Here is a 24,659-nt window from a genome sequence, read left to right on the forward strand (position 1 = left end):
TTGCAAGTGGTGTGAGTTAATACCGTGTCCCCTTCAACCTTTCTGAAGTACATGCATAATTTGTTAGCAAACGAGTTGTTTTTTTTTTTTTTCCCTTACAACTTGTCTTAGCAACATTAAGTAAGGGAGAGAAATGTGATCCCTTCTATCATGGCAGTGCTTGGAGGCCCACAAACAGCAGGAAGCAAAGGTAAAGTATTCATGGGGAGAGAGTCAGCAGTAAAGAATGGGGAAGGATGTTGCTGAAGTTGCAGCTGGGTGTGCTATTCTTGCGATGTGAAGCTGAGTCCAAGGCAGTCAGATCTTTCCCTTGCTGGAAGCTGTTTGAGCAGGTCACTGTGCTCTGTTCTGTCCTTGCATTGCTGACGTTTGAGCACCATGCACTCGTAACAGGAATGTGCTGCACGCCTGTCAGTGGCACGATGCTCGCAGATGCTCTTCAGACAACGTGCATACATTTAATAGCTGCTATTTTCTTTTGGAGGGGAATGGGGGCGGATGGGGGGAGGAGTGCTCCAGGTAGCACTTAGTGCATTTGTAGGCTTTTTGTTGGTTTAGGGGAGCGGAATGTGTGTGTGTGCAACTTCCCATCTTTTCTACAGCCAGGTGTAGATGGAAGTGAAGCTCAGATACAGCCGAGCTCTGCTACCAGTTCCCTTCCCTGTCTGTACCCTCCTCTATTCTGTCCCTTAATTACATTCAGCGGTGCGACAGGACTGTCACTGCACTGCTATTACAGGCAGGCTCAGTTCTCTCTGGAGAAGCAGTAACCTGACTTCCACTGCCTTAATTACAAAAGGTAGGAAGCTCAGTCTTCATTTTTACATATATGGATACACATTTATAGAATATATGTTAAACGTGTACGTGTCTTCCTGGTATATCTGTGTGTCCTATACCCAAACTTACATATAAATAGAAGAGAGGTTTGGATTTTTCTTTCTGCATAGTGTAAGTGCTGGATGTCCTCAGCCGCAGGGTTAATTTGGCACACAAAGGATTGCAGAAAGTGGTTGTTAGAACAACTTTCAAGAGTACATGGTGTACCGCATTCATCCGCTGGCACTGCTCCCGCAAATAGCATCGATTTGCAGCTCGTCTGGTTGCACTTCCCACTCGTTCATTGCTTCCAGCAGTGTCTCCTCTGTCCTTTTCTGATGAAAGCAAGTTAATGTTTTGGATCCCTCCAAACTGATGGCTGGAGGAAACGTATTTGAGATAAGCCACGTGTTTGCTTCAGGTGCAGACGAGCTGAGGAAATGCCTGAGAGCAGCTTGTTTAAACCAGAAGAGAAATGTTCCGTGTAGTGTTAGGTTGCCCTTCATGGAATGTTCATTACGTTACATGGCCGTGTTCAGTTGCAGCAGCCTCACCTCCTGTCCTAGCCTGGCAGAAGCACCGCTGTGACAATCCACGTGTGCGTGGCTTTTGTCTGCCTGCACGGCTCTGCTGGCTGCTGGGATGTGAACGTGCTGCCCATACCTGTGTGGCTGCCTTGTTTTTTCTCTTTCCATGAGCCTCCTAAACTATCAGCAGATGTCAGTGTTGATATTTCGTCTTATGCTTCCGCTGGTGCATGTGCACTTCCTTGGGTGGTGTATCTCACCCCTGTGTCTCCTGCTGTCCCGTGGGCTCCCCTGTGTCTTTAGGTGCTGCTACTCCCAGGTGTGCTTGTTTCTGGGCTGCTAATTCTTGCCAGCGTCCTAAGTGAGCATGAAAACATTAAACCATACAAATACCAGGCTGATGGGCAGGCAGTGATTGGGGCTGTCAGGAAAGGGTGATTGGAAGATGGAGGTTTTAAGTTAACTTAAATCCTGGGGTTCAGATCTTCTCAGAGTCCTCTTACACCCAGACCTCATGTTCCTGCGGTGTTCGCTGGGGTGCTGTGCTGGAGGCTGGCAGTGCACGGCTGGGCTTTGTGCTGTGCAAACATGGCTGCTTTTTGTGAGCTCACAGCAAGGAAAAGATTGGTATGAGAAAAAGAAATGTGATGTGTAGGAGAATAAAAGATTATTGAGGTGAAGTAACAGCTACAAAGGAGGAGAAGCTGAAAGCAGTGTGTTATATGCATGGATGGGAAGGGAATACATGGAAGAACCAAAAGAGCACATGAATTTACTACTGGTTGAAGACAGGCTAACCTGAAGGAGCCCTGGTTTTGGTCAAGTCCTCCCTGATGTATCTGAGGTGCCTAAGGCTCAACATGTGGATACCTGTGTGTCCTTTGCTGGGGCTATTCACCCAGAATCACAAAATCACAGGGGTTGGAAGGGAGCTCTGGAGATCACCGAGTCCAGTCCCCTGCTGAAGCAGGTTCCTGCAATAGTAGGCTGCATATGCTGGAGTTAAGCAAGTGTTGAAAGTGTTTTGTTGGATGTGGCTCAAAAAGGAATTTGGAGTAATTAGACCAACTTGCAGCACACAGAGCACTTGCTGGATATTACTTTCCAACTGTGTAATTTGGAGAGAACTGGAGGAACTGTCAGGGATGACTGTTGAAAGTGGAGTCAGAAGAGGTCGTGAGAATATAAATTACTTTCTTCCCTTGTTTTAAAGGATTTATAACACTTTTTCTTTGTAAAAGCTTGTAAGCCAAGGTTGTGAATCATTGGCATTGTACGTGATGCATCATATGTGTTTTTATCACTATTTAATGCTGAATTAGAAGAAGATGGAAAAAAGCTTGTGAGAATTAACTGGAAGAAACACTAAAATGAGCATAGGTCTGTCTGTGGGTTTTTTTTCTTCTTTTTGTTAGTGGTAGCAACAACAGAACTGCAGCAGTGAAGGAGGGATCACCTTCTGCATGAAATGTGTGATCAACTGCAAGGACCACAGAGTAACACTCGAAATTTCCATGTGCTCCTCCATGCAAATTATTAATAGCACTCAAAGCATTGCTTCGTGCATCTCTTAGAGGGGATGGAATAAAGGCAGTGATGTACATACAGGCTTCTGAGGATGTGATGGGGATAGAAGAGAGGAAACATTGGTATTTACTGTGCATGAGAAGCCATGGGGCAGGTCTGGGAGAACCACAAGCAGGGCATGGGGTATTCGGTGCTGCAACATGACTGCTGAACAAGGCAGCCTGGCTGCTTGCAAAGCAGAAATAGCACTGCAGCGTGGCTTTGCTGAGTTCACAGCATCAGATAATAAGGTGGCAGAGAGAAGAAGAGCCAGTAGAGCCAGAGCAGGGAAGAGGTGGCTGCAGCCTTCAGGGAGCTCCATGAACAGCAGGGAATTGTCTGAGGGAGAGCAGGGTGAATGAAAAATGGCAAGGTAAAGGAAAACCAGCACCAGCGAAGGGCAGAGCTTGCTGTTAGAGGCTCGTCACCAAGGAGGAGGAGCGGATGCTTTGGGAGAAGAGCCAGAGGACCAAAAGAAGTGCTGTTTGCTTTGAGCAAAGTGTATTGTGTTAACTCACATTTGAGAAGAAATGGGAAAGAGGCCGCGGATGCTTTCTTACAATGGGACAAATATTGCATCTGTGTTGTTCATGCTGGAAGGGTTAGATGATGATTATGGCAGTCTGAGATGAGGTTCAGAAAAAGCCCTAGGTGATAGATATATCTACTTATTTATCTAAAAATTATACTATTTCCTACCCCTCTTTGTGTAACCAGAAGTAATGGTGGGGGTTGATCTGCTGATTGCGGGTGGATTTTGTCCATATTCAGGTTCAAGCTAGATCCCTAAGTCTTGTGTTGCTTACAAACCTGAAACATGAGGAAGCTGCTTGAAGCGTTCACTGGACAGAGGAGCCAAGTCAATTTGAACGTGGCTTGAAGTTGAAATGATTTTAAGTACGTGTTGACTGAAGCTTGTTTTTTAGAGCAAAAGTAGCAAAAAAACCCCCCCCATCCCCCCCCCCCCCCCCCCAAAAAAAAAACCCTAACCACACGCCTCTGAATAAGCAACATCTCAAACAGTCCATGAAGAATAAATGCAAAGAAAAGCATGATTGACAGAGGAGAGCTATGACTCAATGGTTAGAATGCCCTTCTGTCCCTGAAAAGGGTGAGAGGAGCCAGTGCCTGTTCGATTTGGCAGTATCCTATGAGCAGAAAATGTAGAACTAGTGCAATGCAGGGCATGGTGAGCGCGGGGTGCAAGGAGGGAGCAAGAGCAAAGGTGGAGAACAGTCCTACAGGAGGTCTGGAATGGGAACCTTCCCTCTTCCAACGAATAGTTTGGGAAAACTAATGGAAGTAGAGGTTGGGAATGCAGATGATAAGATCCAAGGACAAAGCAAAACTTGAATTTCTTGGTGTACAGTGTCTGGGACCCAGGTATTTTCAAAGCTACAATACTGGAGTGTATTTGCATGAGAATAGCCAAGCTGAAAGCAAGATTTGTGTAATACATATATGCAAAGGTAGCACAAGATCCATTCTCTGTAATCAGTTGGGAATTGCTTTCGAGAAATTTGCTGCAGGGGTGCATAATGCAGTGGTGCTGTGAATGCCTCTTGCTCTGCAGACCTGAGCAGCTCCCAGTAGAGGAGGTTGGAAGAAGCTCTCCATCTCCCTTTTGCTCTGCCTATGGACAAACAGCATTCAATTGAAACAGACAAAGTCACAGTTGGGAGAAAAAAAAATTCTCTGAGGCTTTGTTTTGAAATGTAATTCCTTTTTCATGAATCCCATCTTCTCTGAAAGGCTGTGAGCTGTTGGGAGCGCAGTTAATTTCATGCACTCGCATATAACAGGAGGAGTGGACAAGAGTGTTACACTGTGAGTGTTCCTCTCTGAACAAACTGAACTCGGTTGATGACTGGTTGAGAGGAAAGGGTTTTATTTTAGCGATTGCAATCATTAACCTGCCTTCAGAATAAGGAAGCTTAATGGCAGATGCAAAAACCTGAGGTCAACAGCTGGCAGTAGAGATGAACAGAAGATATTGCACAACCGTTGGGGTAACCCTAAAGGGGACTGGTAGATGGACAGGGATGGCATGGCTTCACCTCACTGCCTGTGGTCTGTGTAATTGGTTTCAAATGTCATTACATAACAAAACACCCCTGCACCGAACAAAAACCAAAGGCCAGGTCTTGCAAAATAGAGTTAATTCACATTTACTTGTGAGGCCGATCACACACAGCACAACTGCTGTTGAATTAAGCTCCTCTGACCTGGCTATTTTAAAGAACTAATGACACAAACAGGCTGATCTCAGCTTTCTGGACTAATTGCAACTGTTGTAGCCATCCAGATTGCCCATTTTGTACACATGCAGACTTCCAAGAGTGCTCTCTTGTGAGTGGGGTCACAGAGCCGCGTGTTTTAAATTAATCTCCTTGTCCTGTGGGCAGAAGTGCATGTCTGGCACAGCTCAGCCGGCGCACCGTGTGTAATCCCCCCCCGTTAACTCTGTGTCTGAGCCCTGGTTCTGCAGGGGAGGCATTACATCCGTTGGAATTTGCTGTAAACATAAGCTATGCAACAAAATCTGTAAAAAGTAATTATAAGCTGATACATAATTTTCTTCTATTTCTGCTGGGCAGCTTACAATGGGAGTTGGTGCTTGTTTTTCTTCAAAGCGCCCATGAATTGCAGCCAGGGTGGGGAGTTTGTTCTTGTGTTAATCTCGGTAATTACAGCTAGTACAGCAGCAATTATTTTTTTTCTGAATGCATGATGTATGGATTTTAAACCCAGTAAACATTGCCTAGTGCTAGAACTTCCAAAAGTGCACTGGGCTGTTACTAAGCAATTAAATGCTGCAGCTCACGCCTGAGCTCTGAGTGACGCCATCTCGCCTAGCGGGCGATCTCATTAGGCATGTGAAAATACTTCACCAGGGAATTTGATTTCTGCATTTCAAAACAACACAGGGGCTGGTGCCGGGTTCAGGGCTCTGGATGGTGCAGCAGGGGATTCGGAGAACAGCTGTGTTTTCCAGAGCGGGGCTTCACAACCCATTCCTCATTTATATTGTGTCAGTTCTTCCCTGCAAAGGAGAATATCTCAATATTCATTTTCATGGTGCCATCATTTTCTTAAATTTCTATTCCCAATAAATCAGCTGTTTCTAAATTAAGTAATCAGATGGTATATTCAGGCTGCTGCACACTGTAACATGCTTTTGTGTTTACGCAGCACAGATATGCATGCATGTACTTGGGAAAAACAAAGCTCTCCTCTGGCCAAGATGTGCGGGTTTGCTCCTCTTCCCTTTTTTAGGAACTCTTGCTTGTTCTAAGGTTGCTGCTGTTCAGCTTCTGAGACTGAAACGAATGTACTTCAGGGTGGTGTTTGGGAAGGGGAGGATGAACAAAGGAAGAGAAAGCAGTAGGGAAGTGGATTTTCCTCTTTCTCTCAGATGGCTTTCTTGCAATTAAAAATGAAAGATTAAAAGATACAGCAAAAAGATATAACTTCTGGTGCTATGAGAGTGCAAGACAGCAGAACATCTGTCTGTGAGATGTGGATTGAACAGGTATTGCTACGTGCTGCAGATGGATGTGCCTTTAGGAAGCTACCTCTGTAAGGGCTCCTGGGGGGGTAGGGGGGAAAGTAATATTCTGTTTTCAGTGCAGGTGACCAGAAAGTATGATAGTCCCCTTTTTGGGAATTGTTTTGTTTCTTCACCCCGACACGCTGTTTTTACAACACACTATACGTTATCTTTAATGCATGGGCTCTGTTCTCTTTCAGGTAGAGGCACTAACCCATCAGCCTAGAGCCACAACAGTCCATGCCGTCAGAGATTCAGAACTTGCCAAACTCCCAGAGGGAGCCCTGACATCTATCAAACGCAAATTCCCCCAGGTAGGAAAACTTCAGCTATTTTCTGTCTACGTAAAGTGATATCTCGGGAGCTAAAACTCTCCGTTAGCACAGAGCCCTCTGGATTTTTTGCATGGTTGATGTGTTCTCAGAAAATGTTTTGTTCTCTGTCTCTATCTGGTCTGATCTGTTCCAGACTTTCACCAGCTTCTCTCCCTTTGTCTTCTGTGTATCCGGAAGAAGTTCACGTTACGACGTATGCATGTCCTGCATTTAAAGTGGAAATCACTTAGTGGTATCAACAATAAATGGCAGTTTGATTTAAACAATCACTTTAAAATGTTATTATTCATTTGTCCTACTCACTGGGACTCAAAGTCAAGCCCTGATTATACATACTTTTATTTCCAGAGCGTTGCTACTTGGGAGCTGGTTTTCTTCTTCCTCCCTTTCTGTGCCATCCATCCTCATTCCGCAGCTGCCGCCATCTCTTTATGTCCTGGAGTCTGTGACTGCTCCCACGAATCCATCAAGTCATTCATCTTCGTTGATTAATTTGACGTTATATCTCTCTCCTGCAAATCTAAGAGTGACGGACTTAAAATTTAATTGTTTTTGTCCCTAAGTGCATCAGGGCCATTAGCACTAAATCATTTAACCAGCCTTAAAAACGATTCTTTAATGCTGATACTTCAAATTATTTCTGATTATTCTTTTAGTTCTCTTTAAGACACGTAGTTATTTTACCAGATTTCTTAAAAAGCGGCCAAAGTGACAAGCGTGATTAAATTATTCATCTTCTTCTGTGTTTTTAAGACCATAATAACATTTTAGAGATAATTATTTTTTTTAAATTGTGAAATAAAAAGCCTGCATTCATGCATTCTCACCTTACAGAAGCTTGGAGGTTTTTGTCTGTATTAATGCTGGAGAGTTTCATCATTGCAGTAAGTGTTCAGAATCTTTCTGATTTCCACGGAAGCACAATTTTTGCTGAAACGTTTTTGGGCTTCCCTTATCAGTTAATAAGTCACTCCTGAATCCCTGAATCTTTCCTAAATAGTTTGCCGATTCTATTCTTATCTGTTCAGCTTAACAGATTTGTTGCCCACGTTTATGAACTGGTAGCAATAGACAACTTCTTGTACGTAATTAGCTACAAACTGGGCAGAGATAGCATGGCATGCTGGCTGAGTTGCCCTTTTGATATCGTTCTCCTTGCTGACTGAGCAGGAGATGAGGAAATGAGCCAGCTGGAATTTCAAACCACCTTTCTCCTTGCGTAGTCGATGATTTTAAATGTTACCCATAGACATTTAAACCGTGAATTATTAGCAAGCACTAAACATTTAACGTTCAGTATTATCATGAATGCTGAGCTGCACGAGGGCTGGGTTCTGATTCTGCATTTTTATCACGGGCAATAATTAATTTCTGTGTCTTCGCTCTTTCCACTCTTTCCTTTTCTTGTTCTCTCAAAGGGCAGAATTCCTTTCCTGCAGGTGGTATGTGTAGAGCTGTGAATCTTTCCAGTTTGCAGTTGAAGCTGAACTAGAGCGCTGTATTTGTAGTACAATTCAAACGTGTATTTGTAATAGAATTCAAATAATCCTCCTGTATGTAAAGAATGCATCCTGTCAGCCACAAATTCCTAATGCATCCTGTCAGCCACAAATTCCTAACCTTTTGAGGACTGAATTTTGGAGGATCTTAGACTTGCGTATAGTTCAGCTAATAATTTGTAATGGAACAAAAGGAAAAGTTGTCTCTCTTAAGGTGATTTGTTGCCTTCGGACTGTCTTAAGAAAATAAGACAAAATGTTTATATGATTGCAGAGTTCTTGTGTCTTCTCTTTTTGCCCCTTGGATCCACTAGACAAAGAGAGGAAGTATGGAAGTGAGAGGGAATTCAAACGATGGAGAAAAACAATTGGCTTAGGAAGTTTGAAATCTACTGCAAAGTGTGGAGTCAACAGTGAAGTTCAAGGGATGTAATGGAGAGAAGTCTTAGAGCTGCAAACTAATATACTGCATTCAGAGAAGGCTCTGGGCAGCAATTTGCTAGAAAAAGAATCCAGGGATCATAGAGATCAGAAACTGAACATGCCTTAACAATGCCATGCTATGGTGGAAAATATAACTCTGTTATTAAAATGCTTTTTGGAGGGAGATCCTTGCATTCTACCTGATACTGGAAAAGCTTCAGTATCAGCCTGTGGCAGCATGCTGGAAGGAAGAGGCAGACACAATGATGAGAGACTAGAGGATCAAAAGACAGTGGGCTGGAGTTTGGAAATATTAACCTGTAAAGGCAAAAGGATTGAAAGGTTAATGGGAGAAATGATAGCTATTTTCTAGCGTATAAAGATGTCTTCTGGTAGAAAGGGCATGAATTACTCACCATATCGAGACAGAGCAAATGGCAGTGTACTGCAATTGCAGCAGCTGGATATTGAGAAAAGGCTGCACTGCTCCCTAGAAAGGCTAAAGGATTGTTACTTGTTTGTATAACCTCTTAGAAAATCATAATGTTGGAGGTGGTGCTCAGTGCTGAGCTGAGGGACGAGCCAGGTGAGCTCCCTCTGTGCTGTGCTCCCTCCTGTTGCTCGGGTAGGAGGATTTATATGCAGGATGTGTGGTGTTCTCCCTGTCCAACCAGGAGGAATGTGGCAGTGAAGGGGCAGCAGGAGCATCATTCTGGAATAACTGACCTGGTCGCAATAACTCGCCTGTGATTCTGCAGTGTGAGGGAGGATTTCCCTCTTAGTGCAGAGGGGGGAAAAAAAACCCAACAAATCAAGATAAACCGTGCCTCTGTCAAATGTGTGTCCCTGAGTGAGTGAGGAGGTTCTGCACGCCTGAGTCTTGCTTGGGGGAGCAGTGATCAGCCAGTGGTGCTTGTTCCCTGAGCTGAGTGAAATGCTCTTAGTTCAGAGGAATCCCACAGCAGAATTGCTCTTGTTTCAGCGTTCCTCCATAGAGCCTAACTAGATGTTAACAGCCAAGAATTGTGCAATTTCTGAGATAGAATCACCCTTCCAATCAGTTCCCCTTGAGCTTTGCTATTACATGCGAAGGGTGAAGATCCCTTTAATTCCAGTAGTGGAGAGGCTTCATCCTGCATGTTTTTTGCCAATCCTGATGTTTGTTTCTGATCCACCAAGCAATCTAACTCTCGAATACATTAGTAGAAAAATCTACCTGATATGTGAGAGAATTGTAAACATGAGTTATTGCTTGTTCTCATCAGCAGTGAGAAATGGGCAAAATCACGCTCTGTTCGTCCTTACAGTAATTCTCATTCCTTGAGCTGTGCTGTGCAGCTGATGCTCAGGGATGCACCATCTGCTTCCCTTCTTTTGTGTCTTCTTCCCCATACATCTGCTTTGGTCCTTTTACGGACAGGACAGCGGATTGCAGGGGTCTTTGTGACCTGCTGTAGCTGCTGTTATTCTGGGGGATGAAACAGATGGGTGAGCATGGGGAATCTCATCCAACTAGTCAATAACAGCCAAATTTTCAGAGTACGTGCCCAAAATGCCAGATGTTGATTTCTAGATCCTGCTCAGTATGCATGGAGTCAAATCTAGCTCCTCAGGAAAGCATCCCAACCTTGAGCTGCTCTGGATAGGGCACCCTGAATGCTCCCAGCTGCAGGTGGTCCACAGTGCAGGGCGTCTCAGGACTCGTGTCTGCAGGCACAGCTCCCCAACGCGCCCACGGGGGCTCTCAGCCAGCAGGAGCATTTGCTCCTCCGACAGCGTCAGCGCTTGCTTCTGGTGCTGCTCGAAGCTTTGCGGAGTTGCAGGAGTGAAATGGAATGGATTCTTTCTATTTTCATCACTGCTTTCGGTTCTGAAAAGTAGGACGGCGAGCAAGCTCACGATTTTTGGCACCATGAAGCAGTTCTGAATCAGTAGCAAAAGCACAGAATTTGTTAACAGATTAGAGATATTCTAACATCAGCGTGTAACTTGGATCGCATTTCATAGTTTATCTTTGCCTCTACCGAGCTGAGACTTTTATTTCATCTTTTTCTAATTCCAACTTGAAATTTAGACCTGCCGTCGCTGGTGGAAGCTGTGTTGAGAAATGGCTTTGGCGCCGTGGAGAAGTGAGCTGTAAGACAACCTCCTGCACGCTGCGAAGGCGCTCTAGAAATCGCAGAGTTTTTCTGCATCTTTCTTTTAATGCTCTAAGTCTGCCCTCGGGATTTTAAATATATTCAGAACTCATCATCCATCTTTAGCAGTGAGGTTTGCTGTGTCTGTATGCCTATTTTAGCCAGAGCTTTTTGGAACTTTCCCTAGAGTTATCTGCCTTACAAAGTGAGCTCGGTAGCGTGCACTCCTTTCAAAGCGCTTCCCCCCAGCACTGTGGATATTGCATGTCGTGTTATTCAAGCTTGATGTAGCGCTATGGAATAGGTCAGGAGAGGCCACGCTTCTGGATTTTTCCTTGTTATTTTTTCTCCTGGCCCATTAAAATAAGTTTTCCTTGACAGTGGGAGAAGCGGATGTGAAAAGGAGCAAAGAGAAGCGTTCAGCGGAAGCGTGGTCGCTGACTGTAGCTCCCCGAGGTGAGGCGGCAGGAGTGCGTGCTTAGTCATCGCGCTGATGTGAGACTGACATTTTTCTTCGAGACATGATTGATCACAGGCATTAGAAGCTCAAACAACCCCAGGATCAAGCTTCAGTTCCTCTGTGTGCTTTGGTGGCATTTGTAAAGGTGCCAGGGATGGTTGTGAGTGAGCATTTCGGATTTGCTTTGTCACTGCGGTTCTTGAGCTGTGCAAGTTTTAATCCAAGACCCCCTGCTAAGCTCCCTGGTTCTGTGACAAGGGGAGTGCTTTGTAGGCTAACTGATGTGGGAGGGAGCAAGCCTCGATGATGCCGTGGCTTTATGAAGCTGATGAGCTGATTTACCTCTCTTCCTCCCTTGTGCTCCCACCCCAAAAAGCCTTCAGGAAGCCGGGAGAAAATAATCTCCAGTCCTGGAATGAGCTCTACAGATACAGAACTGCTATTGTGTGAGTTTGTATAGATACAATAGCTATTATTACTATTTTAACCCAATTGCACTTACTTTGTAGAATAGAAAACCTTTGGCAGCCCTGTTTTCCACACCAGCTCATTCACGTTGGGTCTCTGTGTGGTAGAGAACCCATTTACTTGTCTTTTAACTAGATCAGATGTATGTGCAGGTCTGTAATACCACGCTCTGAAGGTGCCACTAAATTGTTATTTAACGTTTAAACTAAAAGTGGTCTGTCGGTTGCCTGTTTTGAAGTTTTAAAGGCTTAACTTTTAAATATACTTTATATATATTTCTCAACTTCGAAGTCAGATGAAAATACATCAGTCGGCTGTGAGCAATTTTATTCACTGCGAGAACACTGCTCTTTTGGGTGTGGATGATGCTAGAGGATCCACTGGAGAGGATCAGAATAGACTTGGAAGGGAAACCACCCTCGGATTTGTAGGGCTCTGTAGTGGTTGGTTGTATGGGATCCAAGCTGTGCATCAGGCTGGCTCCCTGGCTGCCTCAGCCAAGGCTGGTTTCCTAAACCAGAAGCTTGCAGGCAGACAAGAAGACACCGCTGACAAGGGGTAGGACCGTCTCTTGGCTTTCTTGCAAAGGTTTTTTGTGCCTTAAGTGTACAAAACAACATACAGTTAAACCTAATCCTTAGTTTAGATTTTTTTTAAAGCCTTTCAGCAATCACAAAATAAAATATCAGTAAGTGGTGAAAGAGTTTGACTCAGTCCATGGTGTTGTGGTTGGTTTGCCTTTTGTGCTACAAGGAGCAGCACGCTTTGTGATGCTCCAACCCACCCCACCTCCCTCCCCACCCTGGGGTGAGGATGTGCCCATGCAGAGGTAGGAGAGGCAGGAGGTTACAGTGAAAGGATGCGTGTCCCATCATAGAACACCAAAACTGGACAGATTCAACAAAGCACACTTTCTCTTCAATACCCAGGACACTGAATTATTGGTCCGCTTTGAAAATGGGGAGTTTGTTGCTCCTTGAGGTGCTGAAGCACTCGTTCTGTGAATGTAAACACTCAGGTAGGAGCCAGCTGGTGATCTCATGCCTGGTGTGCAGCTGGCTGGTGTCCTGTGTGGTGTGGGGCAGAGCTGACGAGTAGGTGATTTCGTTTTGGTTTTTCTTCTTATGGGTTGTCCTTGTTGTGGCTGAGATGGAGTTATGCTCTTTGTAGAGATGTGTTGCCATGTTTTGGATTTAGGAGAAAAGCAGTGTTAAGAGCATACTGATGTTTTAGTTGTTGCTGAGGAGTGCTTACAGTAAGTCAAGAATTTTGGCTTCTCACAGTGTCCAGGGCATGCACAGGGTACTGGGAGGGGACAGAACCAGGACAGCTGACCCAGACTGCCCAAAGGGATGTCCCAAATCTTATGGTGTCATGCTCAGCAATAAAACTGGGGTGGCTGCTGCTGCTCAGGGACTAGCTGGGGATGAGTCAGTGGGTGATAACTGTGTTGTGTTTATTACACTGTCTTTATCTCCTGGGTTTTATCCTTTTCTGATGGGGCAGTGAGCTGTGTAGCACTGAGCTGCCTGCTGGGTTAAACCACAACTCATGTTTCTCCTAACCAAGGCGAATTTGTACTACTACTCAGTGCCCTTTAAATCAATTAGCTGTGGCTGCATTAGTCTGTGAATTCAGAAACAGGATATTGGTGCGGATTTTGTGAAATCTTTGTGATTTTTCTAGATTGGCTTAGTAGAAAGTTAGCTGAGACAGATGGGTTTGGTTTGGTACCGTCGGTCTCTATTAACAGGCAGTCTATTTGTCAGGCAATCTGTGCAGCTCACAGGAAGAAAATGCTTTCCTATGGACGCTTATTTACAACGGAATTTGCATTAAAATCACATTCAAAAGGGCTTAATGTAAAGCAGATCTAGAGTTTCACAGCTTAATAGGAAGAAAAGCTTTAGCTAGACTCCGGCTTTGTAAGGTGAGGGAGGTGTGGACAGCAGGCTGAAATATTTCAGGGAATTACAGGAAATAGGGCACTGCAGGTAACAGCAGCTATTCAAGTGTGGGAATTACCTTAGTGTGAAGCAGGTAGCTCGGGAGAATACCTGACACCTGAGGTGGATGGGGTGCCAGCTGGGTGCCAGCACCATTGCTGGCAGGTGTTGTGTTGGAATCCTGCCTGCCCCCATCGCTGATGGAGATTTGTTTTGGAGCTGAAGTGACTCATCTGAAGGTCAGAGAATACGATCCCCTTGGGAATGGGAAGTTCAGTCCCTGCCCTGCAATGCAGAGGCTGCAGGTCTCTTCTGTAATTTAACGTTAGTTAAGCAGAGGGAAAATTAATGGCTTGCCACCACCTCTGTACCAAGTGCAGTAACAGAGCATGCGAGGGGGTGGGGGCTGCTGGGCGAACCCGAGTGGGTCCTCCTCAGGATGGGGTTGTGTCGGGAACAGCAAGCACACCTCTGGGTAGCTGAGGTGGTAAGTGGCAAGATCAAAGCTAGGAGGTAGTGAAATGGTGCTGAGAGAAGTGCTAATGCCGTTTGAGGAAGAGAAATCCCCATCCCTGCAGACAGCCACGGTCAGGCTGGACGGGGCTCTGAGCACCTGATGGAGCTGTAGGTGTCCCTGTGCCCTGCAGGGCGTTGCACCAAGCGGCCTTTAAAGGTCCCTTCCAGTTGAAATGATTGTGTGAAACGCTCCTTATTTTGACCTGCACAGAAGAGCTCTGATCAGCTAATCTGGGAAGATAAGGGCGTGGGAGAGGAACAAAGCTTTTTCTTCTGCAAAATTTGTCTCACCTGAGAGCCTTGCTGTGGGACAAGTTTTATGAATTTACAGGTGCAGCCTCTGCAGGAGGAGAAGAGATTTCAGGGCTTTTGGACAATGGTACTGATGCACCTGGAATCCTGAATGGCTTTTGAAATGGGGTATTTCTCTATTTTCTAGCCCTGTAAAGTAAGCCTTCTTCCTTCTGGCCTCTTGCATAAGCTCTGGAGAGTGAACTTGTGTGCTTCTGAGTTCTTTTTGGCTATTTACCTGGCCCTCTGCAACGTGCAGGGCAGCTCCTTGGCTCTAGAGCCCTGAGCCTCCCTGAGAGCCCCTATTGGTGTGTGTGTGACCCTGTAAGTTGTTGGCAAAGCCTGGCAAATGCGGACTTTGAGTCATTTTACAGCTTGAAATGGTAGCATTGTGGCAAGGGTGGCTTTCTCCTACCCAAGGATGAGCTCAGTCTGCAGCACGGCAATTTCATCTGTGTAGCCCAATCTGTGCCTGGCTTACAGCAGAAGTGCCTAATTGAGGTCTCTGCTCATTATTGGTTCAAGTGATTAACTGCGATTAACTGAACAGGATTTACTCACTGCAAGCATGGTTTATAATCATGAGGAATGGTAAATTCAACTTCCTCACAAACTCAACCGTGCTTCCCTCTCTCTGTAGTGTGAGGGGTCGAAAAGTTGCATTTACTTTGCAGGCAATTAATTATTGTAGCCTCATTTAGAAACCTCCCATCGTCCTTGGATAAATCTGCACTCTAACTAGCTGCCTTTTTTTGCAGTGCAGATTTTCCTTCAAACCAAAGTCAAACCTTAAATCCAAACGGAATGCCAACAGATTGGGCTGCAGCTGTGTCTGTGGGAGCAGGGCATGTCTTTGGGGTGCCAGGAGAGACTGAAATCCAGGGCTGAATGCACCAGACATCTCTGACTGTGCTGGAAAGGCTGCCTGGCCCCAGGAATGGGGCTGCAGTGGGAATGAGACCATTTTGCGTAGCTGGTTCTCAGCAGCACTGTCGGAGTTCCTGCCTTTTCACCTGTACTTCCCCTTGCTACCAATTTCAAGTGTTTCTCCTTCAACATGCACCAAGACAGGTAACACAGGGATGTCTGCTCCGAGGTGCCAACTACCCTGGGTAGTTGGCATTTTCCTGCTGGTGCCTCTGCCAGGCGGGTGCTCCCTGGCGTGTTTGCAGTAATGTGTTTCCCTGCTATCCCTTCCTAGCCCAAGGGCTTGCTTCTGCTCCCCTCCCAGAGCTCAGGCAGCCCATTCATGCCACCCACCTCCTTTCCTGCTGCTGTATCCCATGTCGCTCAGCCAGGGCTGCCTTTGCCTGGAGCTGTTGGGAAACCTGATGGATGGGTGGCTTTGGCTTTCTTTTATTTTTTTGTCTGTTGATTTTGAATTCTGCTTTGGTGAGGGCTGCTTTGGCTGCTCTGCGGAGCAACAGGTTTATGTCGGTCATTGAAGCTTGGATCTATTGTTGATGAAGAAGGGTGATGTGTAATGACTTCTCCCTCAAACTGATGGCCAAACCTCTGTTAAGGAAAAAGGTTGCCTTTTTTTAATGTGGAAGAAAATGTATAGTGTAGGTAATGCAGAACCCCAAGGAAATTTCAGGCCAGTTCTTAGCTACGATCTCAAATTGATGTTCCTTCGACGTTGCCATGACTGCGACAGGGTGACTCATCCTGTTATGGTGAGCAATTTGCTTGTCTTACAAAGTCACCGGGGAAATAATTTCCCCATATCTATATGTACCAAGGCTGCAAGGCTTGCTTTTGCAAACAAGACAAATAATATTCCCTGGTACTACAAGCAGCCGGCTGGAAAATGAGACCAATAGGTTCTATTCTTAGTTCTGTCGTTAACCTTGGACATTTTCTTTAAATTCACTGGAGCTCTCCTTAGAGGAAAAAGTTATAAATACAGGAGTTGGTTTTAGAAAGTAATTAAAATTCTGATGTTTGAAGTGGTCCAGAAGTGTAAAATATCGATAAATAATACTTCCCAAACTGCTGGAGTGAAGGCGTAGCGTGTCCGTGTGGGCTGGCAGGTGAACGTGTGGGACATGGGGACGGCGATGCTCCCAAGAGATCGGTGTTTGTACCTTAAAGCTGCGAGGTCTCATTCTGTGGCAACCTCTTCTGAAGTAGGATACATGGGATGATTCAGACGGGGAGCTGAGCTGTCACAGCGCTTACACCATCTTGTATTTGAAGGATGCGTCCTGAAGTGCTTGCTCCTCGGGGAGCAGCGTGCCTCTTTGTCCTGAGGTTGCCATTTGCTGCTGCCTGTTAGTTTGGAGACGCTGTGGGATTTCTATGGGCTTTTTGTTCTGCTTTTTGTTTTGCTTTTTGATGTCCTGCTGGAGACCTGACTTTCATTTGTTTGCCTGGGGGAGAATATCTAATGATAACTCCGATGATTCTGAATGCATTTAGGTATCTTATTTCTTATGTGGTAAAACATTTGTGCAGAGATCTTTCAGAATAAATAATGCATTTTTTCAACTCTACCTTTAGTTGATATTGCAGTGATTAGTCTTCTACCTTACCAGTTATTGGGAAATATTGGTTATTGGTGTCCAAGGTGAGCTTGCAAGTTTCGCTTGGCTATGAGGATGGTGGTTACTGCCAGCAGAAGAGCTTTTTTGGAGCGGCTGAGGGGGAGAGAAAAGTCTGTCCCCTCAAAGGGACCACGCAGACGTGACTGGTGGGAGTGGTGGGGAAACATTCTGCTGAGTATTTTGTTGTGACGCTGTGTGCTTCGAGTGTGTGTTTGTCCCCTTAATTCAAGACATCCAAAATTGTTTACAGTGTACTGAGTAGTGCCCAGGGGGCCAGGTGGAAGAGGACTGCATGGGGAGCTGGAGTGCAGACTTGAGCCTGAGCTGCTTACAGCAGGAGGAGGTGTACAACAAGCACTGAGTGCACAGAGTGACTTTGTGTTGGGGTACAAGCACACTGCAGAGAGAAAGCAGAGCTGAAAACAGGGTTTGACATGTTTCCCCTAGCTAATTGGATTTTTTTTTCCTTCTGTTTCCAGTGTAGGTTAAATAATGGCTGTTCTGTTATATTTTTATTTTGTTATTTTTTTTTTTCTAGGTAAAATAAGACAAATGATCAGTCGCCATACATTACAACCAGGACAGAAGTTATGGCTATAAAACTATCTCTTTATTGTTCAACTGAAGATAAAGTTTTACAAAACCTAGAAGTATCCATTTAATTACATTATTCTGAGTATATTCTGCCTGAATGTTTGTTTCTTTTCTTCCTCTTGTCTCCCATTGCTAGGTTGTGACCAGACTTATTCACTTGCTGGGTGAGAAGATCCTTGGCAGCCTTCAGCAGGGAGGTAAGAGTCATTGCTGCAGTGTTCCCATCCATTCTGGTGCTTCCTTGGAACTAGAAGTGCACTGTTAAATTCAGAAAAAAGAACGTACATACTTGACAAGAGAACTTGTCCATAAATATTTTTGCTGCTGGTTGTTACAAGTGAATGTTTAATTTGTTATATATAAGTAAACCATTTTTTTTGGTGGGGGGACATGGCTATGTAAGTATGGGAGTGGAACGGTTTGCAAATGAGATGGAAAACTACTGCCACGTACGTGCAGAGAAATTTCCATGAAATTTCTTGCAAAAGAACAGCTCCAAGGGATCATTAGAAATAACTGCCACGATAGACTTGAATCAGATAGTCATGCTGAGTGGCATCTGTGTATTGACTGACTTAGTATGTCTGTATTTGCATTATATCAATGAATTGTTTGAGAGCAAATGGTCTATTATGCATTGGTTGCTAAGTTTTATGCATGTGGCAGAGGCAAACCAAAGTGTATTTACTAATTGAAGTGAGCAGGAGGCAATTTTGCGTAGTTGGTTGTTCTTGAGCAGCTTTTAAAAGAGAACAAATGTGTGTTAACTACTGATGGTGTTGTGGGTTTCTTTGCTGTTGTGGTTTTTTGATTGTTTTAATAGAAAAATTCTATGCTATTTCTTTTATTGCTGTTTTTATGATATTCCAAGGTGACTGAAAATGAAGCAGTCCCCTTGCAGGTGTTGAAGGCATTTTGGGGAGTGGATTTCCAAGTCCACTCTTCAAGCGCTTTGTATACACCATCCGTTTGGTGTATATCTCTAGCAGTAATTGTTCTTAATCTCTTGTGCATTCTGAAATGCCCTTGTGACCTAGAGTAGTCACAGGCAGTGACAGTCAAAGGGCAGAGTTTGCACTGCTTGGGAAATAGGACAATACGTGCTCTGGAGAAGATAGAAGGAAAATTAGTGGTAGGCAACAACAGGAGTTGAATCAGAGAACAGCCATTGTAGTTCTGAGGAGAGAAGGACCGATGGAGATGAAAGCGTGGAGCAGTGATATGTAACTTCTTTGAACCTACAAATACCTTCTTGAAGATCACCTAAAAGAGAAAAGCTATTTAATGTTCTTTAGAGAGCTATTTTAGAAGACTTGAATATCTCCAGTACTGAATGTATTTGAAAAGGGCTTATCTGGTATTTCTTTGTGTCCTACAGCGTACTATTGATCTTGCATGTGCACTTTAAATGAGTTTTCATATCAATTCCAATATATCATGTGCTTCCATATGTCCATCTCAAGAATGGCACATGTTGGAGCTTTGCAGGGTGAAATAAGATGAGCTGGCTGCTAAATCTTAATTTAGATGACATTAATTTTATTATGTGGTTACAGTTGAGTTGGCAGGTGCTAGCAGCAAAGTGTGATTGTCTGAGAGGGGTTATAGAGGAAATAAATGGTATAAAACTGAAAAGAACTGTTTGTAGAACACACCTAGCATTCTTTTCCTGAGCTAAACTGTCCGGGAAGATCTTTGTTACGTGCATCACATACTTCTGTCAAAAAATGCTTTTCTCTGCCCATGGTCTCTTTGTGTTTGCTCAGCCTACTACAATATATTGGAGATGCGTCCACAGTTGCTTTGCAGCTGTTTTAGAGGTTCCATATTTGATTTTAATCTTCATGCACACCTATCTGTAAAGATCCACATTTTCCTGTCTTGGAGAGGTGTGAAAATAGGTGTAGATTCACATTTCCTGTAGAAACTTTGTTGAAAACGTGCATTTATTTCCTTGATCAGGAATACCGTAAGACGTGGGTATTTCTTTTGGGTATATTTGCATACTGACAACAAAACTGGGGTTTTGCTATTTAAGCTAATTCCCCTTGAAAGGCGAATTGACATCTCAAAGCTGTGGCTGTGCATGGTGACTCAGAGTCCTCTTGGTCTTTTTCTTAACAGATCAAGTAAAGGCACATTGCATTTTACCTGTTCCTATCACTCAGATACCTTTGCTCAGCTTTTACCCACGTGCTATGTCATCAGCTGATAATGACAGAAATCCATTTTTTTTTCCTGTTGTGCATGAATGTGGAATCTTTCCTTTTGTGTGAAATGGAAGATGTTGCGTTTAACTTAGGTGAAGCCATTCAGTGATACCTCCCTTAGCGCCTCACAGCTGAAATCTGCATTCTCTGCCCTGACACCCAGCTTTATCATTTGGCTGGATGACAAATGGTGTGGCTTTCTTGTTTCTGTTTGTTGTTTTTTTCTTTTCCAATAGGCCGCCCTTTTGGGTTACACAGCTCGAGCAGCAAGTGGGATGCCGGAAATCCTGCCAGCAATCTCTCCACAGTGGCAATTATGCCGGTGTCTGAAGAGGTGCCACTTACTGCTTTCACCCTGGAGCTCAAGCATGCTCTCAGTGCTGTGGGTAAGAAGTATTTATGTGTTACTGCATCATGGGAAATAAATACCTCTTATCTTTTCAGAGAAGTATAGCCAGGTACCTGTCAATCAGAGGTGGATTCATGCTGTATTTGGAGGGGTAGCCACATAGCAGTGCTCCAGATGAGACCTTTTTAATCTTTCTGCTTCTGACTTGCTCTCTTTCTATCCTTATCGTGTTTTCCTAACATATAGTGGAAAATACTGTGGCCTCGATTACTCAGAAATATTATCTGATTTGTGTGCCTTGGCTGTCATCAGCGCTCCTAAGACTGCAGGTACTTCAGTAGATGAGTGCCAGCACCCTGTCCTGCTCCCACAGTGCCTGTTTGAGAGTTCAGTTCTTTTCTTTAAGCTTGAGCCTCTTTCAGACTTTCTCAGTTGTCCAGCTTGATCCCACAAAGGATTTCTTATACAATTTTCTTTTGTTAGCTAGGTAGTAACTGGCAAGCATAAGACTGGACAGAGGAGGCTTGTGCAGGAGATCCATCCAGGTTGGCACTGGAATTCCAAGCAGTCCCAAATCATGCCTTCCTATACTGGCTTACTTTATCCTGTTTGTTGCCAGCTTGTCTGTCTTGTGCTCACAAAACCATGTATTGAACTTGGCCACTAAGGTGAAAGAGAACAATAAATATTTATATGAATACATCAACAGTAAGAGGAGGGCTAGGGAGAATCTCCATCCCTTGTTGGATGGAGAGGGGAACACAGTGACCAAGGATCAGGATAAGGCTGAGGTATTTAATGCCTTCTTTGCCTCAGTCTTTAATAGTAAGACTAATTGTTCCCTGGGCACGCAGCCCCTTGCACTGGAAGATAGGTATGGGGAACAGAGTAGGCACTGCATAATCCATGAGGAAATGGTTTTGGACCTGCTTCAAAAGCTGGACACTCACAAGTCCACGGGGCCAGGTGGATTGCACCCTAGAGTGCTGAGGGAATTGGTGGATGTGGTTGCTGAGCTGCGCTTCATCATCCTTCAGCAGTCCTGGCTAACCGGGGATATCCCGCTGGACTGGAGACTGGCAAATGTGACGCCTGTTTTCAAAAAGGGCTGGAAAGATGATCCTGGTACCTACGGGCCAATCAGTCTCACATTGGTGCCAGGGAAGGTTATGGAACAGGTGATCTCGAGAGCCATCACGGATCAATTAAAGGTCAGCCAGGGCATCAGGCCCAGTCAGCATAGGTTCACGAGTGGTAGATCCTGCTTGACAAACCTGACTTCATTCTCTGACAAGATGACCCGCTTAGTGGATGAAGGTAAGGCTGTCAGTGTGGTCTGCCTGGACTTCAGTAAGGCATTTGACACTGTCCCTCATAACACCCTTGTGGAGAAGCTGGCTGCCCATGGTTTGGATGGGCATACGCTCTGCTGGGTGAAACACTGGCTGGATGGCCAGGCCCAGAGAGTTGTGGTCAGTGGAGTTAAATCCAATTGGCGGCCAGTCACGAGTGGTGTCCCCCAGTACAGACTCAGTACTGGGGCCACTCCTATTTAACATCTTTATCAATGATCTTAATGAGGGGATTGAGTGCACCCTCAGTAAGTTTGCAGATGAAACCAAGTTGGGAGGGAGTGTTGATCTGTCAGAGGGTAAAAAGGCTTTACAGAGGGACCTGGATAGACTGGAACGATGGGCTGAGGAAAACTGTATGAGTTTCAATAGTGCCAAGTGTCGGGTCCTGCACTTTGGTCACAACAACCCCAGGAAACCCTACAGGCTTGGGAAGGAGTGGCTGGAAAGCTGCCTGATGGAAAGGGACCTTGGTGTGCTGATGGACAGTCAGCTGAATATGAGCCAGCAGTGTGCCCAGGTGGCCAAGAAGGCCAATGGCATCCTGGCTTGGATCAGGAGTGGTGTGGTGAGCAGGACTAGGGAACTGATCCTGCCCCTGAACTCGGCATTGGTGAGGCCCCACCTCGAGTGCTGGGTTCAGTTTTGAGCACCTCAGTACAGAAAGGACATTAAGGTGCTGGGGCAGGTCTAATGGCTGGTGAAGGGCTTGGAGAATATGCTATATGAGGAGTGACTAAAGGAACTGGGGCCGATTGGTCTGGGGAAGAGGAGGCTGAGGGGAGACCTCATTGCTCTCTTCAAATACCTGACAGCTGACTGCAGTGAGAGTGGGGCTGGTCTCTTCTCACTGGTGACAGGTGACAGCACAAGGGGAAATGGCCTCAAGTTGCACCAGGGAAGGTTTAGGTTGGATGTCAGGAAAAAAACTTCTTTACAGGAAGGGTTGTTAAGCACTGGAACAGGCTCCCCAGGGAGGTGGTTGAGTCACCACCCCTGAATGTGTTTAAAAACTGTTTGGATGTGGTGCTCAGGGACATGATTTAGTGGTGGGTTGTTAGAATTAGAGCAGTGTGGTTAGTTTGAGGTTGGACTAGATGATCTTGAAAGTCTTTTTCCAGTCTGAACAATTCTATGATTCTACGTATTCCGTTCACAATTGATTGATTCATTGCTGTATCCATTGGTGAAGCTGGGTGTGCAAGTTCCAGTTGCTCACAAAGCCGTGTGCCTAATTCACAATTCACTTCATGCTCCACTACAGTCTGATGTTTCCTGAACATCCTTTTTTCATCCTTATATGCTGTCATAGATATTGAGTAAATCTCCTGTAGTTCTTTGAATTGATACTCTGCTGTCTCACAGCTTAGTATTTTCAAAAGTACAGGTGACATAATGCTTGATCTATGGCCACTTAGATTTATTTAATGGTTATTTCCTTTCTTGGCCTTGCGGGTATCTGGCACTTAAGGGAGCTGGCACTTGCTATTCTGCTTGAAAACCTCCTAGGTGAGCAGGCAAAGGGAAATGCAGTTGATGTTTGAGCTCCTTCACCTTTTGAGATATAAATTTGTATGCCTTTGTTGCGTTACAGCGAATACAAATTTGTGGGTGTTTGAAGATTCCTTTTATTTTGAGAAGGCAAAAAAAAAGTTCATAACAAAACACAGATTTCAGCCACAGCTATATTGCTAATGGGTACTTATAATGGATTGTTGCCAGCTTGTTTTGATGGGCGACAGCACTAGGAGCCTGTAAATAAAACAAACCAGGATTAAGTATGTAAAAGGACTATTCAGAATAAAAATAACCATTCTAGTTGAAAGCAACTAGAACGTAACAAACGAGGGGTTTTGTTTTGATCGCTCGGCCTTTTCTTGTGCACCCTTCTTTTTTATTTTCTGCATCTAAACTGACGTCTGTGTAGTACTTGGCAGCTATAGATAGTATACAACCTTGGCATCTGAAGTTCTTGCCAAAATGGAGCAGACGGCTGCAGTGGGAAGAGGAAAGTGTTGTGTGAAAACACGGCTAGCCATATGGTCCAAAACACAGCTGGTAGACCAAGCTCTCTAGCCTTGATAGCCCCTGTTCTTCGGGTCAGCCTGTTGTTTATTCAGCCCACAACTCTTTGGAACAGTGGTTAACCTTCTGCCAATGGTTTATTGTGTGTTTGTATACTGCATAGCTCTGAGGGTCTTTTTTTTTAATGCAGGCTGTATTCTTTTTTTTTATTCTTTTTTTTTTTTTAGCAGAAGCAGTGTTTTCTCTCCTTTTTTTTCCTAACGCTTCTGTGCTTTATGCTAAGGCTGTAAACTGAGTGTTCTGTCCTGATGCGTGACAAAACGGTCTGAGCAAGGAAAGTCAGTGCCGTGAAGCAACATCTCAGTTTTCTTGTGGGTTTCCTTGATTATGCACCTGATCAGTTAGAACTCTATCCATTTCACACGTGAGGAAATAAAAAACACTATGTGGAGAGATTTGGATTAGTCCTTAGTGAACAATACTATATTGGAACTGGGTGTCTATGTGAGCGCCTACCTGCTGCCTAACTTTCAAATTGGTGTATTAGCACTTGGGTCTCAGCTGTGAGCTATGATTAGATGTTAAACTTAATTAGGAAATGAGAGGTGTTATTTAATGTGCTTGAGAAGGCTTAACTGAAGATCGTTCTCTTTGGAATGTCAGTTTGAGTGAATATGTTCCTAATTCTGAAAATTAGAGGCTTCTCTGTGTACTCTTGCTGGGTTTGATCAGCACTTGTTGCTTATTCTCTCGTTTTCTCTTGGAATAAACTTGTTGGTAAGCTGTAAATGGAGATGAGCTGTTTAAGGTTTGATCCTTGTTTTTTCATTGGTTTGGCTTTGAAATATGTTCCAAAGCAACACAGAGTAGCCTTGGTGTGTAGGGACTTGTATGGGGCTAAAGCAGTTCGTTTTTAGTTTTCTACTGAAACTTAATATATATTTTATAAAATTCCTTAGTCTTCCTGTAATATTAATTTAGATGGGTATTGTAGTAGTGCCCTTGCTGCAGGTTGGAGAAAAGAGGACAGAAATTAGAACGTTGA

The 24,659-nt window shown here is 44.5% G+C and overlaps 1 protein-coding gene across 3 annotated transcripts in view; it reads left to right on the top strand.

Moving 5' to 3' along the window:
* PNPLA7 (patatin like phospholipase domain containing 7) overlaps positions 1 to 24,659 on the top strand; it is a 121,244-nt gene that overhangs the window by 41,389 nt on the left and 55,196 nt on the right. For all 3 annotated transcript variants that reach the window (XM_021413645.1, XM_021413646.1, XM_021413647.1), the window contains exons 20-22: positions 6,663 to 6,776; positions 17,815 to 17,875; positions 20,125 to 20,274. In XM_021413645.1, the coding sequence (XP_021269320.1) occupies positions 6,663 to 6,776; positions 17,815 to 17,875; positions 20,125 to 20,274 (325 nt within the window). The remainder of the gene's footprint in view (positions 1 to 6,662; positions 6,777 to 17,814; positions 17,876 to 20,124; positions 20,275 to 24,659) is intronic.

Source organism: Numida meleagris, chromosome 16, assembly GCF_002078875.1.
Source record: "Numida meleagris isolate 19003 breed g44 Domestic line chromosome 16, NumMel1.0, whole genome shotgun sequence".
Lineage (NCBI taxonomy): Eukaryota > Metazoa > Chordata > Aves > Galliformes > Numididae > Numida > Numida meleagris.